The 16612-nt window shown below is 41.2% G+C and overlaps 1 protein-coding gene across 1 annotated transcript in view; it reads right to left on the reverse strand.

The window, feature by feature from the left end:
* Nucleotides 1-3703: 3703 nt before the first annotated feature.
* The window catches only part of AGMO (alkylglycerol monooxygenase), a 148908-nt gene continuing 135999 nt past the window's right edge, over nucleotides 3704-16612 (reverse strand). The window contains exon 13 of the mRNA XM_063123615.1: nucleotides 3704-4864. Coding sequence (XP_062979685.1) covers nucleotides 4784-4864 — 81 coding nt within the window. The 3' untranslated portion in view covers nucleotides 3704-4783. The remainder of the gene's footprint in view (nucleotides 4865-16612) is intronic.

Here is a 16612-nt window from a genome sequence, read left to right on the forward strand (position 1 = left end):
AACCTAAAAGTAGCCATCCACACTTACTTAAGCAAAAACAGCAACGTGATTGATGGTGTCTGCGGCTCTAGCAAGCTCTTTTCCTCAATGCAAGTCGGATACCAGAAGGGAGATATGATGACATGGCGTGAGACAGAAGGTAGCCCCAGGGTCTTAGTGTCAAATTATACCTCCATTTTCTTAGCATAGCTTCATTTCTTGTGAACACTTTTGGCAATTTATAGGATGACATAATGTTCATATTTAAAGACTCTGTGTGTGTGTGTGTATGTATGAGAGAGAGAGAGAGACAGGGACAGAGAGATAAATCCTGTGGTAGTAAAATCACACTTGCTGAAGTCCAGGGTTTGAAAAGCTCCATTATTATTATTATTTTGCTTCCTCTCCTTTTAATCTAAATTAACCAATGTTACCTGCTGTTAGGGCTGGCTGTTGCTTCTGTACTCACGTCAGCATGTCAGAAAACAGTTTGTGAAATACAGGTACATCTTGAGATTTAAACTGGGTGGGAATGATTGACAGAACAAAGTAGCAAAAAGGCAAGCAAGATTAAGTCAGAAAGAACATGAAAGGGATTGAAGGACAGTGCTGAACTAATGAAATACAGTGGATGGATACACATGCAAGACATTTTCATGTAACACGAAGGGCTGGACATATCAGTCTATTTCTGGTGTGTATCAGTTTCGGGTGTGTTCTTTCATTAATCCGTTCCATCCCATTTCTACATTAATGTGATTACACACACACAGTGAATTTAAATACATTTAAATGTGTATATTTGAATATATAATAAAATACACCAATTTCTCTTAAAATACATTTCCCTAGTGTATAAAATCTGGTTTCCCTAGTGTATTTCCCCTAAAATATACACTTGTATATGCATTTTGGGGTTTTTTTTTGAGCCAAGAACTGCATTGCAAAACCCAGAGAAACGCAAAATCTGAAGGGCTGACATGACCCACACATTAGTCCGGGTGTGGTGTGGTGGGGTGTGCAGAGCAACCTAACTAGCACTTATTAGCAATGGGGGGAAAGCACTGAATTGACACTGAATTTCAGCAGCAAATGGCCACTTTTCCCCATTGCCCTAGCAAGTGCTAGTTATGTTGAGCAAGTGTTAGTTTACACTAGCACAATAGCACTGGTTGAGATACTGCCGTATATCCATTCACTTCAAAATGCAGGCCAAACAAAAAACCTCAACCGTCCCTAGTAATATGTGGATAAGCATAACTGTTTTATTTTTTGGCACCATAAAAGATGATAGATACTGAGCAAGTGTCCTCAGAAATAGAACACCTTACCAACAGTGTTAAATTATCGCTGTTAACTAAACCCTACAAGCAGCGGTGCTTGAAGAATTCTATCTCTAAACTGATCCAATCTCTACACAACTATCCATTGTATTTCACACTTCTCTGAATTTTGTGATGTAGTTCTTAAAATGTATTTTAAAATGCATAGTTTGTGAGAAAATATATTTATAAATGTGTATAGAGAAAAATATTTTCAAAAACAGACATCTGAAGACTTAGATAGATGCATCCCCCCCGTAGATTTTAACTTTTTCTGCAGATGAAGATGGAAATGGGAGATAGCAGATTTATGAGTGAACATATTTGAAATGAACATACAGTAGTTATTGACCGATTTGTCCCTTCCTGCCTCCAGATGTCCATATTAAATAACTAGAGTAGTTGTTTTCTATAGACAGCTGGCTGAAACGGACTGTATTTCAAACAGTGTGTATTAACTTGTAGAAATCTCTTCCACTAGGTGTAGTGATGGCACTTACGTTGATCACTTTAAAAGGTATTATATATTCATGGAAGACATATACAGGAAACAACAACGATACCTAAAATAGAACTTCCATGCTTAGAGGCAGTACCAGCCCTACGTTATTATTTTGTATGTATGTATGTATGTAGTTTTTGTTTGTTTTTATTCTTTTATAAACTGCTTTAGGATTTGTTTCAAATTAGAAATGGTATAAAATTATTGCTAATAAATAAATAAGACATGGTCTACAAATCTTTCCATAGGTGAAGAAAAGACAAAGGCCTACGGTCCAGAAATGGGAGGAAGCTAAATAGGAGCAATGTCAAAGTCAATCATGAAACTTTGTGTGGGCCAGAGATGGGGGAGACCACAGACTAATTGACCTGGTTCACACGATCAAAATAAATTGTGGTGTGTGGTGACATAACTTGTTGGAGAGGGTTAAATACTTAAAAGGTTGTCACACAGAGGAGGGCCAGGATCTCTTCTCGATCATCCCACAGTGCAGGACACGGAAGAACGGGCTGAAGTTACAGGAAGCCAGATTCCGGCTGGACATCAGGAAAAACTTCCTGACTGTTAGAGCAGTATGACAGTGGAACCAGTTACCTAGGGAGGTTGTGGGCTTTCCAACACTAGAGGCATTCAAGAGGCAGCTGGACAACCATCTGTCAAGTATGCTGTAGGGTGGATTCCTGCTATGAGAAGGGAGTTGTACTCGTTGGCCTTCTAGGCCCCTTCCAACTCTACTATTCTATGATTCTAGGGAAACAACTCTCCATAACCCTACATCAGGTTATGGATTATGGAAATCATGTCCTGTACACACAGCAATTTAAATGGCTTATTCTGATCATGCGAAGTGGTCCGTTGTCTATCACATTTCAGTATGGTTCCAAATTATAAATTAACTGCACAAGGCCTGTCATCAGTTTGCAGTCTCTTCCCACATTTCCCTGCTGAGTGCAGATGACAGAAACCTGAGCCAAGCTTTCCATTGGTAATATAAAAGAAATGTCTTACTTTAGTTTTTGACTTTGCACTTTTGCATTGAGTTTTATGCTTCCTCTGGGAATGGTGAATGCTAAAGGCTGCAGGCACTTTCTTATTCACACCCCTAGAAATAGCTAAAGTGCCAACCAAAGGCGACTCTGTCAAAACATGACATGTTTCCTATCATTTGCTGTGAAGATGGCACAAATTGTACAGAAGTGCTGGGAATTGAAATGTATTCAGTGGCTTGTAGAGAGCTGAATAGCAAAGTTGATGCTGCTCTCATAACTCCATTAGAGGTGATTAAAGTGCAGATTTATTCCATACTACCACTTCCTGTCTCCCAGTTTATATACCCAAAAAACTCAAACCCTCCCCCTCCCCAGTAAAACCAGGAGTTGACAGTTTGGTCCTTCCAAGTATGACATATAATATGAAATGAAGGCAACTCAATTTCTCCATCTGGACGGCATTGGGCTGAATTCAGGATTTGTAATAAAAATGATAGTTAAGCAATTATGATGGGCATATGGGTATATTTGCAGGCCAGATCTGGGGCCAAGTAGAGTTGCCAATATCTTGGCCATGCAAACCCTGAGACACACAAATGCTATTAACCATTAATGACATTTTTTTTGCCATGAAAAATATCAGTTTTGAAACTACGCAAATCAAAACCAGCAAAATCATATCGATATGTCAATTCAGTGTATGAAATAAGAATAGTCCTTTAGAGCACAATCCTATGCATGTTCAGACAGGAAAAATTTTTACATCTCCCATGCTGGCTGAGGAATGCTGGGAGTTGTAGGACTTTTTCCTGTCCGAACACGCATAGCATTGTGCCCCAAAATCTTAGTAAGCACCACTTGCCAAATTGCTCCTTTCTCAGTTTATTCTTAGCTACAAGTAACCTTTGCAAAACATGGGCATCATCTACATTTTGATTCAGAGATAGGCCCAATTGAGATCAATGGGACTTATTCCTGAATAAGTGTGTATAGGATTTCATTCTGTGTTACTGCATCATGTTGTTTTGTTTAACAATTTCAGTCACAATTATTTATTCTTATATTGCAACCAAACAACTGCAATTGTTCCTAATGTTTCATTCAGTCACTCTATCTTCTTTATTTATAAGCCATTTTCGAATAAATAATTTCTAGCCCAATTGGTTTTAGAATAAAAACACACACACACAATCTAATCATAAAGACATAATAAAATCAAACAAACAGCAAAACAGTAGAAATGGAAATAGCAGCATTAAGAAAATAAAAAAAGGTCTTTGTCGGGTGCCATAAGCCTAGGCAAGTCTTCCTAGGGATAGAAAACTTTGACTAGAGCATCCAAAGGAAGGACTCCAGGGTGGCCCTGCCATGCAGAAGAATGAAGCGACCAGGATGGGGAGCCAGATTAAGGCTTTTTATAGTGTTGGTCCTAGCTGAGAACACACAGAAAAAATGTCTTGGATTGAGGGTCTCCAAAGATACACTTAATTCATGGGCAAGTTGATGTTGTAGTATATATTTCTTCAGATATCCAGATTGAAATTGAATTATATTTCCATATGTAATTTGTTTGCAAGCCCTGCCCCTGTTTATTCATGCATAAATCAGTGGAAGTTGCTCATCTATATAACTGATGTGAATATTGCCTTGACCTGATTTGTATTTGAAGAGAAAGAGTCAGATAGTTTATTTCCATCACAACATTCATTACTGCCATCAATAGTTAAAAAGCTTTACCCATTTGGTTGCACATGAATGAAGCTGATAGAAACAAATTTTTTTTGCATTATGTATGAGAAGGTCTGGTACTCTCTAAATATACAAAAATAAAACTTGAGGCATCTTAACGTAAGTTTTAATAAAATGTTTCAAAAATAAAAGAGAAGTGGGTGAACTTAAAAACTCATACACACCCATACATTCCTACCACATCCCTATACATGGAATGTATTTTATCTCTAATTAAGGTGAAGATTTGACAGATTTCCTTTTCAGATTTTCTTTTTTGTGCTGGAGGCAAGTTGCTTCACAAGCTGTATTCCCCAAAAAGCAACGCAGAGAGAAAATAACACCTGTAGTATAAGAGAGAAATACAACACATCAAATTCTCAATTTCAATACTATTTTCTCCATTATAAATTGAATCTAGGATAAATACAGGTATGTTGCCAAATCATGAAATTTGAAATAACAGTCTATTCACTATAGTAGTCCATTAGAAATTTGATACAGAACAGCAGTCTGTGCTAAATATAGGCACTATTCATCAAAAATTACTCCTATGCAAATAGGATTGAAATTATTAAGAACTATGCAAGAGTTCTCACACAGGTTCCTTAGAATATTTTGGATTTGTGGTATGCTAAGAATCATTAGATGAGGCCTGAGAAGCCTGGATCACAGTGCAGTACTTTTCTGTAAGTAGCCAGCCACTTATGTGCCATCTAGAATCCAGTCTTTGGGAATTAGTCAGGTAGACTGGAGGGAAGGGAGACATTTGCAGGAACAGAAGCCATATAGGAAGGACTGAAGAATAAGTAGAGACATGCAGCCAGGCTGGAAAAGTAATGGCAAGATACTGAAAGAGAGGATCATGTTAGAACAGAGTAAATCACAGCCCTCTCAAGGAGCTGGCATTGACTTAGAATGATGCGTAGCTGGAAGGACCAATTGTACATCCAGAGCAAGAACTATTTGATGGTTTGTTGCCAGGGAACATGGAAATGTTTGAAGAAATCAACAAGCCAGGATAATTCTTGAAGGTGGATCAGTGGAGATTGGTGCCTTTCATTTCTGTAGGTCTGTGAATCCATTGTGGGTTTCATTCAAATCCAGCCAGAACACTAAAGGAGCTATCCAAGGTGCAGAAAACCCAGGTTCAGTGCCTTGAACAGCTCCTTTAGAATTCTGGCTGGTTCTAGCCCTGGAGCAAATTCCATTCCATTGTGGTCAGGAATTGAAGGGAAGTAAACCCCATAGAAAAGACCATCCCTGAGTTCCCGTGAATGTGTGAAGAGGGAGCATATGAAATTAAAGAATGAGAATACACTGCACTACAGAATCCATTTGATTTCCATTAAAAAAAAGGGGAGAATAATAGCATGACCAATGAAAGCCAAGTACATTTGAGGCTTTGTTTCTTCAGTAATGAAGGTATGATATACTAGTCATGAGTCCAGATCATAATGCAAAATAAATATTGCATTCCAGTTTTTAAAATGGATCATGTGCCTAATTTTGCATGGCAATCTTGAAGTAAGCAACTGGACAGTATGGGTGATGGAATGCATTCATTCATCTGTCATTCATGCTCTTGTAATCTCAAGGCTGCCCTTGAGGTTTGGTTAATGGCTGCAGCTGATGCAGAACACAACAGCTCACCCCAGGAATGGAGTGGGCTGCTGAAATACATTACACACACACTCCAAGTCTACAGTGATTTCTCCAGGCTTGATTTGTAGCACTGTTTCTGCCTCACAGAGATTTACATAGCTTGGGCTAGCAAACACTCAATCCTCCATCACATGTATTGTTGTAATACAGATCACAATGTATAGAAAAAACAGGACAGCCAGGACAGATCTACACCAAGCAGGATATGACACTGAAAACGATTTGAAAACTGTATATGGAGTGTGTCCTGGGCCCCAATGTCACTAATGTTATAAACCATTTTAAAGCAGTAGTGTAGATCCTGTCCCCAGTGAGTCCTCAGACTATCACCATCCAATCCAATTTAGGGTCAAATCAGTGGGTGACATAACTGGGTGGGTCTTTCCTCTCTCTAGCTGTAAAAAGGGAGTACTTACCAGGCAAGAGAAAAGGAATTCCAAAGAACACCTCCTCTCTAACTGATAGTGGCTCGGGTGGTTGCCACCCAAAGCTACTGTTACAATGACAGACACCACAGTTGGCAGCAGTTCAGACAAAACCCAGGAAAAGGGGTGGGGTTTAATGGAGGGATGATCTATACAAAATGTCTTCCTCCATAAGGATGGGGCAGAGAACTCTGAGATGGAGTTCTCTGCTATTTCCAGTATCAAGAGGCTCTTGATACCTCTACATACCAGTTGCTTGGGAAGGTTGCTATTGCACTCATGTTGTATTTGTGGGTTTCTTATGGTTGGCACTATGTGAACAGAATGCTGGACTAGATGAACCCTGGTCTTATCCAGCATGGCTCTTCTTATGCCCTTATGGATATGAAGACAGCATCATCAGACAAGGAGCTTCACCAGAAACCTTTTGGGCATCAAAGTCAGCATTGTGTCCGTGTTTACCTGCCAGCTGGCCAGGGGTCAAGGCCATAAGGGCTGCTGCCATTGTGGGCACCTTCCACCTCCACCCCAGACCCGATGTATACTCAGGAAGAAAATGTTTGGACAGCAATATAAACAGTTAAGAGGACTCCAAAAGCAATTCTGTTTGTTTTCTCGTATTACCCATAGTGGAAATTGTGTATAGTGTATAGTGACGTAAGTAGGAAGTGTCAAGAAAGCCTTTAATTACTGTATTTCCTTTTAGGGTGTCAGATATGCTTTGGTGAACCCGTTCAGTAAAATTCAGAATCTCGTTAAACCCACCCCTGTCAGTGAGGATTGGGTAAAAAGGACCTGGAGACACCCCTGCCTATAATAGCAGGTGAGATTGGGTAATTTATCCTTGCAGATTGTCTTCTCCTCTACATCCCAACATGATCATTAACAGCAACTATGAATGCCCTGTTAACCATACCATACTTGCATAGCCAAGACTTGCTGCTTTTGGAGTGGAGTCAGGGCCTAAAATGGTCCAAAAGTACTCTCTCTCTCTCTCTCTCTGAACATATGGGATTTCTTTTAGGCCCTCTCTTCACAGGATCTTTTTTTTTTTTTTTTTTTAGAAAAAGAGAAGCAACACAGTGGCTATTCAGACGTGACTGGTGGAGGGGTAATTAGGGCAACTATGGAGCGGAGAGAGTTAGCAAATCCACAACATGCTTGCCTGTCACATGTCATATGGTTTACTTACGCTCTCCGCTTCGCAGTTAGTTCCCGGGTCTCCCATCATTGCCAGTGCCAGTGATCCCAGTGGCCATTGCACTGAGAAATGGTGAATGCCAGCCACTCCATCCATCACTATGCGAGAGCAACCATAGAGAAAGTCCGTGGTGGTTAGAGTGTTGTTGGAACGATGGAATAGTCTAGGCCACCATCTCTCTGGTTGCAGCCCCAGAGCCTGTTTTACACATGGAACAGTGAGCCACCCTGGACCCCCTTAAAACTGCTGCAGGGCGTTGGTTAGGCGGGGTGGTTTAATAACCACCATTGTTTGGGTTTCCCACACGCACATGACACACTAAGCCATCATAGTTAGCACAAAATGTTTAACTATCATGGCTTAGAGTTATACCTGAAAAGGGTCGATGAGTGAAAGTTGCCAAGGAACAAAAGGAGAAGAGTTTATTGTCCTCTTATTCCGCTTGTGGGTTTCCTAGAGGCATCTGGCTGGGCATGGTTTGAAACAGGATGCTGGATTCATTAGGTCTTTGCCTACTCCAGCAGGATTCTTCTTATGTTGTTTTTTAAATATATATGTCTGAGGGCTGTATTGGGATACCCAACCTCACCTGACACTCTGTATAGGGAACGTATTGGCTTGCATTTTTAATATATCCTTTATTGGGTATGCCAGGGCAGATGATGCTCACCACAGAATCCTTTCTTTCTTCTTATTTCTTAAAATACTTCATAGTTAGGGGGTGGCCAGCTGAGCATGTTCATAGTTACAGGTGCTCATTTTATCCATTTTAAAAACTTTAAAACAAACAATGTTCTACATCAAAATGGAGCTTATTCCCAAGTACATGTATTAACATTTGGGGCAGCAGAGCTTTTATCAAGATCACAGTGAACAGGGAAGTCCATGGCAGTGTGAGCAAAAGGAAGCCCATTCTAGGCATGAGCAGAGAAACACTGTGAATCAGAGCAGGTAGTATATAAATATGCACAAATACCCATACTATGCAATGAACCTGTCTGAAAAATCTCTATGATCCAAAGCTAAAATAGTAATGTTTGCTTGATGCAGAGGCAAAACGCAGCATTGACTGTATAGCTAATCTATAGTCTGTCTCTGCCAACAGTGCCTTCCAGAACCTAAAGTAATGGTTGAATGTATTCCTCCTCAGCTGCGACAAAAGCCTCTTGCTCCAAATATCAAACCCAAACATAAGCAGGGGAGGACACAACAGCAACAGCAGACTTTCTCCTGAAATGTTAAACGCTGCCCTCTGCCGGCTCTGAAAAGATTAACTAGGATATGAACGATAAAATACAGCTCTTCTCCTATTTCATCAGCACAAGAGCATCAGAGGCAAATGCTTCTTCATAGTCTCTGTACTAGAAAATATGTTCAAGGAACCTAAAGATTTGCCATCAACCTGATTAGATCTCAAGCTTGAACATAGTTTAAGTGGAGGGAAAAATCTGTTTGATGGCACAATCACAGGAAAAATCAAAATAATCCTATTCGTATAATCTGCTATTTAGAAAAGGGTGGAAGTTAAAATATTCAATATGGATTTCAGCTACGTCGAGCTCAGTTATTTCATACTGGTTAATATAACCATACTAGGCTTCATTAAGAAATATGACTATGGAAAATACACTGAGATATACCTTTTCATTTACTTTGGTTCCTGTCTACAGTCTCAGGGCCTAAGGGCGCAATCCTATGCATGTTTAGACAGAAAACAATCCTACAAATCCCAGCATTTTCCAGCCAGCCATGCTGGTTGAGGAATACTGGGAGTTATAGGACAAAGCATAGGACTGTGCCTTTAATTGGTAGTCCACTAGCAAACATATTTAACCAGAGGGACCATTAATATACTACATACTGAACAAAACCATTTACCGGCAAATTAGTTTGCATCTTTGTCTGCAATCTGAGGTCACTGAACTGTGTACTATTGCAAAGGGCTTCTTTAGAATTGAAACTTGGGGAGGAAGGAAACAGAAAGCCATTTTCATGCCCTGGTGCCTCAACCTGCAGAAAGGGCTACAACTCTGGGTCAGAAAGGAGATCATGCTGGCGGGGGAATATTGGGAGAGATGTAGGCCATTTTCTGTCTAAACATGCATAGGATTGTGCCTGAGTGAAATGGGGTGAAACGGGCAGAGAAAATGACTTCTCTATCCTTTCCTTGGACAGTGAAACTGGCGAGCAGGGCAGGGTGCTGAATATTTTCTACAAGGGGCAAAAAATTTACACCAGTTTCTTTGGGGACTCAAAGACTTTCTTGTTTGTTTTTTGGTGTGTTTTTTCGGTGACCACAAGTGACAACAACAGAGCTCCCATGTTGGCAGACCAACCACTCTTTTGCATCTCCCACAGTGTTCTGGGCATAGCAAAATCCTAGGCCTTTGTGGGGAGAAATATGGCAGACATCACAAAAAATGATGGGTAATATTTGCCAAAATCGTCATCTTTCTGGGTAGGGGCGTGTTCTCAGAAATATTATCACAAAATTATTTTTCTTAGCAAACTGTCCTAGTTTTTAAAGCTGCCTGGCTATTCATGCATTATGATTTTATGATATTTGTGATTTATACAAGATGCTGTGGTAATTATACTGCAGCAAACCTTGCTTGGATCCTATGGGATCGCGCTGGTTCAGGAGTGACCACCATATTAATTTCTAAGTGATGACCAGTGCATCACAGTAACATAATGAGGGGCAAAATGAGATTTTTGCCTGGAAAAAAAGCCAACCTTACATCAGTAAAGGAGGAAACCGTTTAAAATGGGTGTGCTTATCTGTTCTTTTTTTTCATGATAAATTTATGTTACAATCCTGCTTTAAAAAGATCAAACTCTTATTGCAAATTTTGTTTTTATTTAAATTATATTGTCTCCAAACCTAACTCTGTTTTTTAAAAAACATATAAGTTGTCTCCTGGCAAAGCTTGTTATTGTTTTCCTTCTATGTCAAAGGGATGCCTGAAGTCTCAACAATTGTTAACCTCTCCCATGGTGTGCTAACAAGAGGTCAGATGCTCACATGTGGCTTGCACCTTGGGGAATTGCTCTCAGTGTTCTGCCAGGGAAAGGGACCGCCCGAATGCTTTCTCTCATAAGTTCTAAGCCATAAACTGCATCCTACTTGATGAGCGGTGCCAAAAGTGGACCCAAGGGTACGCAGGGGCTTGGCTGATGGGAAAAATGAGTGCTTCCTATGGAAGCTACAGCTGTTTTCCTGAGAGAGAGAGAGGAGAGAGGAGAGAGAGAGGGAGAGGGAGGGAGAGAGAGAACACGCAGATGCCGGATTTTCCCCCTTCTTTCCGTTTTTGACTACCTGTTCTGGCAAGAGCTCCAATAAAGGGGGATGAACACAGCAGGCACCCAGCTGTTTTAAATAAGCCTTAAAAACACAGGTAATGGTTGCATAAACATTGAAAAAAATGTGAAAAGCATTTCTCTCCCGGCACTTAAAGCTTTTTTTTTTTTTAAGGTGTAAAAGTATGCACAAACATTCTCCATCCTGAGCAGAAATTTTACGACCAGACTAAAGCCTTTGATTATGAAATCAGACCCAGTTCACACTAATAAGCGCACGATGGCTGCTTAAAACCCTAGTAATGCAGAAACCGTTCCATATCGCATGGAGCTGTCTGCCATAAAGATCACGGCACACTGATTCACCCACACAGGACAAACCAAACAGTGGGTTGAAACCGTATTGTAAAAATCAGTGCATTCACATGCCAAGCATTTTACCCAAGATAGGCTCACCATGCAGAGCCAACCTCAAAGCCATCTCAAGCAGCCACCAGACAGTTCCCTTTTGGGGGGTATCAATTGGGCCTCCACCATGATCCTGCTCCTCTCCTCTCCAAACTCATCAAAGCTCTGTACTGGGAAAGAGCTGAAGCTTCTAAAGAAACGACGAAACATTTTACAGGGAAGATGGGCTTCTAGTAGTAAAGTGTAGGATAAAAGAATAGGGGATGGGCCTTAACTTACGTGATAGCGCACATGCCATTTATGTAGAAGGTCTGAGATCCAATTCCCGGCAACTGTAGTTAAAAGGGTTCCGGTGATGGAAAAGACCTCTGTATAAATATTGGGCTACATGGAGCAATTGTTCCAGAATTGCATTGCCCTCATGTGGAATGTGTGAACACTTTTGATCCTTCAGGGGGGAAGTGTTTATAAGAAGTGCATGCCTGTTTCATCTCCTCTCTAAGGGAGCCATTCTGCAGCCACTAGACAGTATCCAAACTCAGAGGCAGTGCTCCAGCCTTGGAGGAGGGAATCAGCTCTCACCCTACCTCTCCTTGTCCCTCACAGCCAGTGCAGAAAGAACCACACTAGCTGCTCTCCAAGGTTGGGGAAGCAAACTCAGAGAGAAGGTAAAGGGGTTGGGTCAGGTGGAGGGGAGAAGACTGGAGAGGCAAAGATATGAGTTCCCTCCCACTCCGAAATGCTTTTCAGAGTGGGAGGGAAAAAAGCCCATCTAGTGAAAATGCAGGCTGCTAGGACAGGAAGTTGAAGGTTGCTTCTGCTGCTCCTCCTGCTCTGCAAAGGAGAAGCACCAAACTCTGAGTTCAGGGGCTTACAATCATTGCAGACAGAACTCATTTTAGGACTATATTATTGAACCTGTTGTCCATGGCAGAGTAAACGTGAAATAGTGAATGCCTCGGCCTACCCCTCTGTCAATATCAATTCATGATAGTCTACCACTTCGTATCCCTTTTTAAAAACAAGTCAATCAGAGAACTCTCCGCACTCTAAATGCTTGCAGCTGTAAATTCTCTAGAAACAAATTGTTCACATGGACCAATGAACAATCTCCATGAAGTTTAGTTTTTAATAAATAAATAAATAAATAATCCTGGACTATTTCCCCCCTTCCTTCCTACCTAAAAACAGAACCAAGAAAATAGTTCTCATCTTTCTGTTGTCAAATGCTGTTGTGTATAAATTGCAAAGAGGCCAGGAGGAAAAAAGTAATGAAGAGTTTTCTTTTCAAGCCTTTCCTTTCCGTAGGAGCCATCAAAAATTATTTTAATGATTCCCCAAGAGCTTACGTAAGGTAATCTTAAATAGCTCTTGTTCAGGACAAGTGGTGGAATGCATTCTTGTATCGGTCAGCAAGTCTGTTTATTATCACCTCTTCCAATCCTTAGCAACATCAAGTTCACAAGCAATAAATTTTAAAAATAAGATATTGACTTATCAAAGTAATTTGAAAGGCAGAGCTTCTTTTAAATAAATCTAGCATGAATATCATGCTAGCAGAATGTGTGACTTACCCTACCGATTAGTGTAACCAAATTTTTGTGCAAAACAAACATATGAACATCAATTATCTCAAATGTTGCAATGCCATTTATTTATTTATTTATTTATTTCATTTATATCCCACCTTCTTTTCTCCTCAAGGAACTCAAGGTGACATATATAATCCTCCTCTTCTCTATTCTATCCTCACAACAACAACCCTGTGAAGTAGGCTGGGCTGAGACTCTGACTGGCCCAAAGTCACTGAATGACCTTCCATGGCCGAATGGGGCTAGAACCTGGATCTCCCAACTCCTAGTCCAACACTCTAGCCACTACACCATACTTCCTAGTTCATTGGTTAGGCCAGAGGCAGGCAGAAGTTGATTTGGGCTTCAACTCCCAGAACCCCCCACTAGCATGGCCAATAGTCAGGAATGTTGGAAGTTGAATCTGAAACATCTGGAGATCTGCTTTCTGCACACCCTGGGTTAGGCTTTATACCTTTGGGTCCCCCACCCCTGGGTTAGCTACGTGATGCATTTAAGAACGAAAGAAGACCTATGCTGGATCAGACCAAGGTCCATTTTGTCCAGCATTCTGTTCACACAGTGGCCAACCAGCTGCTCACAGGAAACCAACAAGCAGGAATTAAGTGCAACAGCACCCTCCTACCTATGTTCCCCACAACTGGTGCACAGAGGCATAGAATCATAGAATAGCAGAGTTGGAAGGGGCCTACAAGGCCATCGAGTCCAACCCCCTGCTCAATGCAGGAATCCACCCTAAAGCCTCTGATAATGGAGGTAGCATATATCCATCGAGACCGGTAGCCATTGATAGGCTTCTCTTCCAGGAATTTGCCCAATTCCCTTTTAAAGCCATCCAAGTTGGTGCCCATTACTTCATAATTTTTGTGAACTGCCCAGAGAGCTTCGGCTATTGGGTGGTATAGAAATGTAATAAATAAATAAATAAATAAATCTTGTGGGAGCAAATCCCAGACTTTAATTACATGTGGTGTGAGGAGGTACTTCCTTTTATCTGTCCTGAATCTCCCATCAAACAGCTTCATGGGATGACGGTGTTTGATGGAAGAGAGCCCCAGGTGTTGCAGCCTTTCCTCATAGGAGAGTTGCTCTAGCCCCTTGATAGTTCCCCCTTTCTGCACTTTTCCCAACTCCACAATATCCATTTTTAGGTGTGGTGACCAGACCTGTACACTACACAATATTCCAAGTGTGCTCACACCATAGATTTGTATAAAGGCAGTATGATATTGGAGAAAATAAAACTGCCATCCCTTTTCTAATTATATCTAACAAGGAATTTGTCTTTTTGTTTAAAGCACTACTAAATAATTGGCGTCATCAGCAAACTTGGCCACCTCACTGCTCACTCCTAATTCCAGATCATTTGTCAACAAGTTGAAAAGAATTAGTCCCAATACAGATCCCTGTGGGTATTGTGCAAACCAGAGAAGCTCCTTAGGTTAATGTCATCCTCATCCTGCATTGAGTGTCACTTCCAAGATGCCCTCAAGATTCAGGAAAAGTATATGTCATGGAAAACACAACAACCATTTTTTAAAAGTATATTAAGACATTTGTATGCTTTTTTTCTCCTATAAATGCCATTCAAGGAGGCTAACGATAACTACAGCAGAGGCTATATATGGAAGGTATTCATATTTCTTTTGATATATATTTTGGGAAGATTGTTAAGTGCTCTTTGTGGGCGAACAGAGTGAGAGAGATAATGGAAATTTTCTTATAGTTAATTTCTGTTCTTTGTGCAGCTCAGAGGGCATCCTCCATGTATGGACGGTACCCCCTACTGGACAGAATAGGCAGGGTCCACTCGAAACTTAGGCCAGATCTACACCAAGCAGGATATAGCACTATAAAAGCGGTATGAAAGTGGTATATAAAAGGCAGGAGCCACACCAAGCTGGATATAGCATTATGAAAGTGGTATGAAAGCGGTATATGGCATGTGCCATGGGCCCCAACAGTTGTCAATGCGCTTCAATACCACTATAAAGCAGTAGTGTGGTTCCTGCCTCTTATATACTGGTTTCATAGTGCTATGTCCTGCTCGGTGTAGATCTGGCCTTTGTCTTTCCAGCAGGAGAAGCCATCCAACAGTAACCAACTATGTCATTTGGCTAATGCAAATTTCATTCACCTCTAGTGCAATGCCAATAGCATTAACTTGTGTGACGGGTTTATGGGAAATACAGTCGCCCAAGCCAACACAATTGGCGTTGCACTAGAGGTCCCTTACATTAGCGCTACATACTTTATGTTAGTGGTATGTTGTACCTGAATTCTGCCTGTAGTCCCCAGAGCAGCTAGAAGAGCAAGATTGTCCCTCAATCCCTCTGAAGAAATTATTTCCATCCACCATATATGCCTTTTAGCTATGGAAGTTCAACTTGCAAGCTAAATAAACTGTCAAGCAGTTAGAGAACATGAGAAGATACAGTAAATGGTAACGGAGCACAGACAGGAATGGAAAATGTACCTGGGAGGCCCAATCTGCCACCTGTACAGGCTCTGTGGAGGCAGAAGCCCTAATAATTCTGTACTGTTCTGGAAGAAAAGACATGGGCTGAACACCCTCTGTGATGCTCAGAGAACAGACATTCGCAGTAAGAAAAAAATCCATTTTCTCCTGAGCCTCACAAAGGGCATTTGCACCTAGGGATATAGCAAAGCAATATTCCTTCAGGATGGGCTTCGTTCTATCAGTATGTCTCTACAACACTACCCTCTACAAGACAAAGGCCATTGATGCGAAGGAGAACTTGTCTATTTTATAGTCTATGTGGGCGCTCTGCAAATGTGCTCTATAGGAAAACTTTCCTTAAAGAGATGCTGCTACAGATGCGCCATAAAGGGAATGGGCTGTGATCTCCTCTGGCAGGGTTTATGCTAAGGCCTGAGGGAACTCCCTGAGGGAACAAGAAATAGTGGACCTCAAACCTTATTTCCCCGTGACTTTTCCTGAAGAGCTATGAACAACAGCTTGCTTTTTCCTATCCTCTGCCATTCTATGTAGACAGAAATGAAGAGCACCACGCACATCCAATCTGTGCCAGCTCTGCTCCTGGGGATGCATTGGATTTGGATAGAAAGATGGTAGGGAAAATTCTTGGAAAGAGAAGGAATTTCTTGGTACAGAGGAAGAATCAAATCTTAGCACCACTTTATCTGTATGGGAAATGCAAAACTGGGGGGTGGGAAGAAGGAACTGCCAGCTCCAGGCCCCTTCTGGCTGAAGTAATGCCCACCCAAAAAACTCTTGGTGGTTAGACATTTAATGTTACAGGTAGCCATGAGTTCAAAAAGAGGCCCCATGAGAGCGGTTAAAACCCAGTTCAGGTTCCAGGTAGGAAAACTGTGTACCAGAGGGAAGCTAAGGAAGGAGACTCCCCTCAGGAAACATTTGTAGTGTTGATGAGAAGATAACACCCACTTTCCCTCACAACCCAGGATGCTGTTCAGCACAGCTGCTTAACATTTTATGGTGTTGGCCTTTGTCTAGAT

The sequence above is a fragment of the Elgaria multicarinata genome, chromosome 1 (genome assembly GCF_023053635.1).
Source record: "Elgaria multicarinata webbii isolate HBS135686 ecotype San Diego chromosome 1, rElgMul1.1.pri, whole genome shotgun sequence".
NCBI lineage: Eukaryota > Metazoa > Chordata > Lepidosauria > Squamata > Anguidae > Elgaria > Elgaria multicarinata.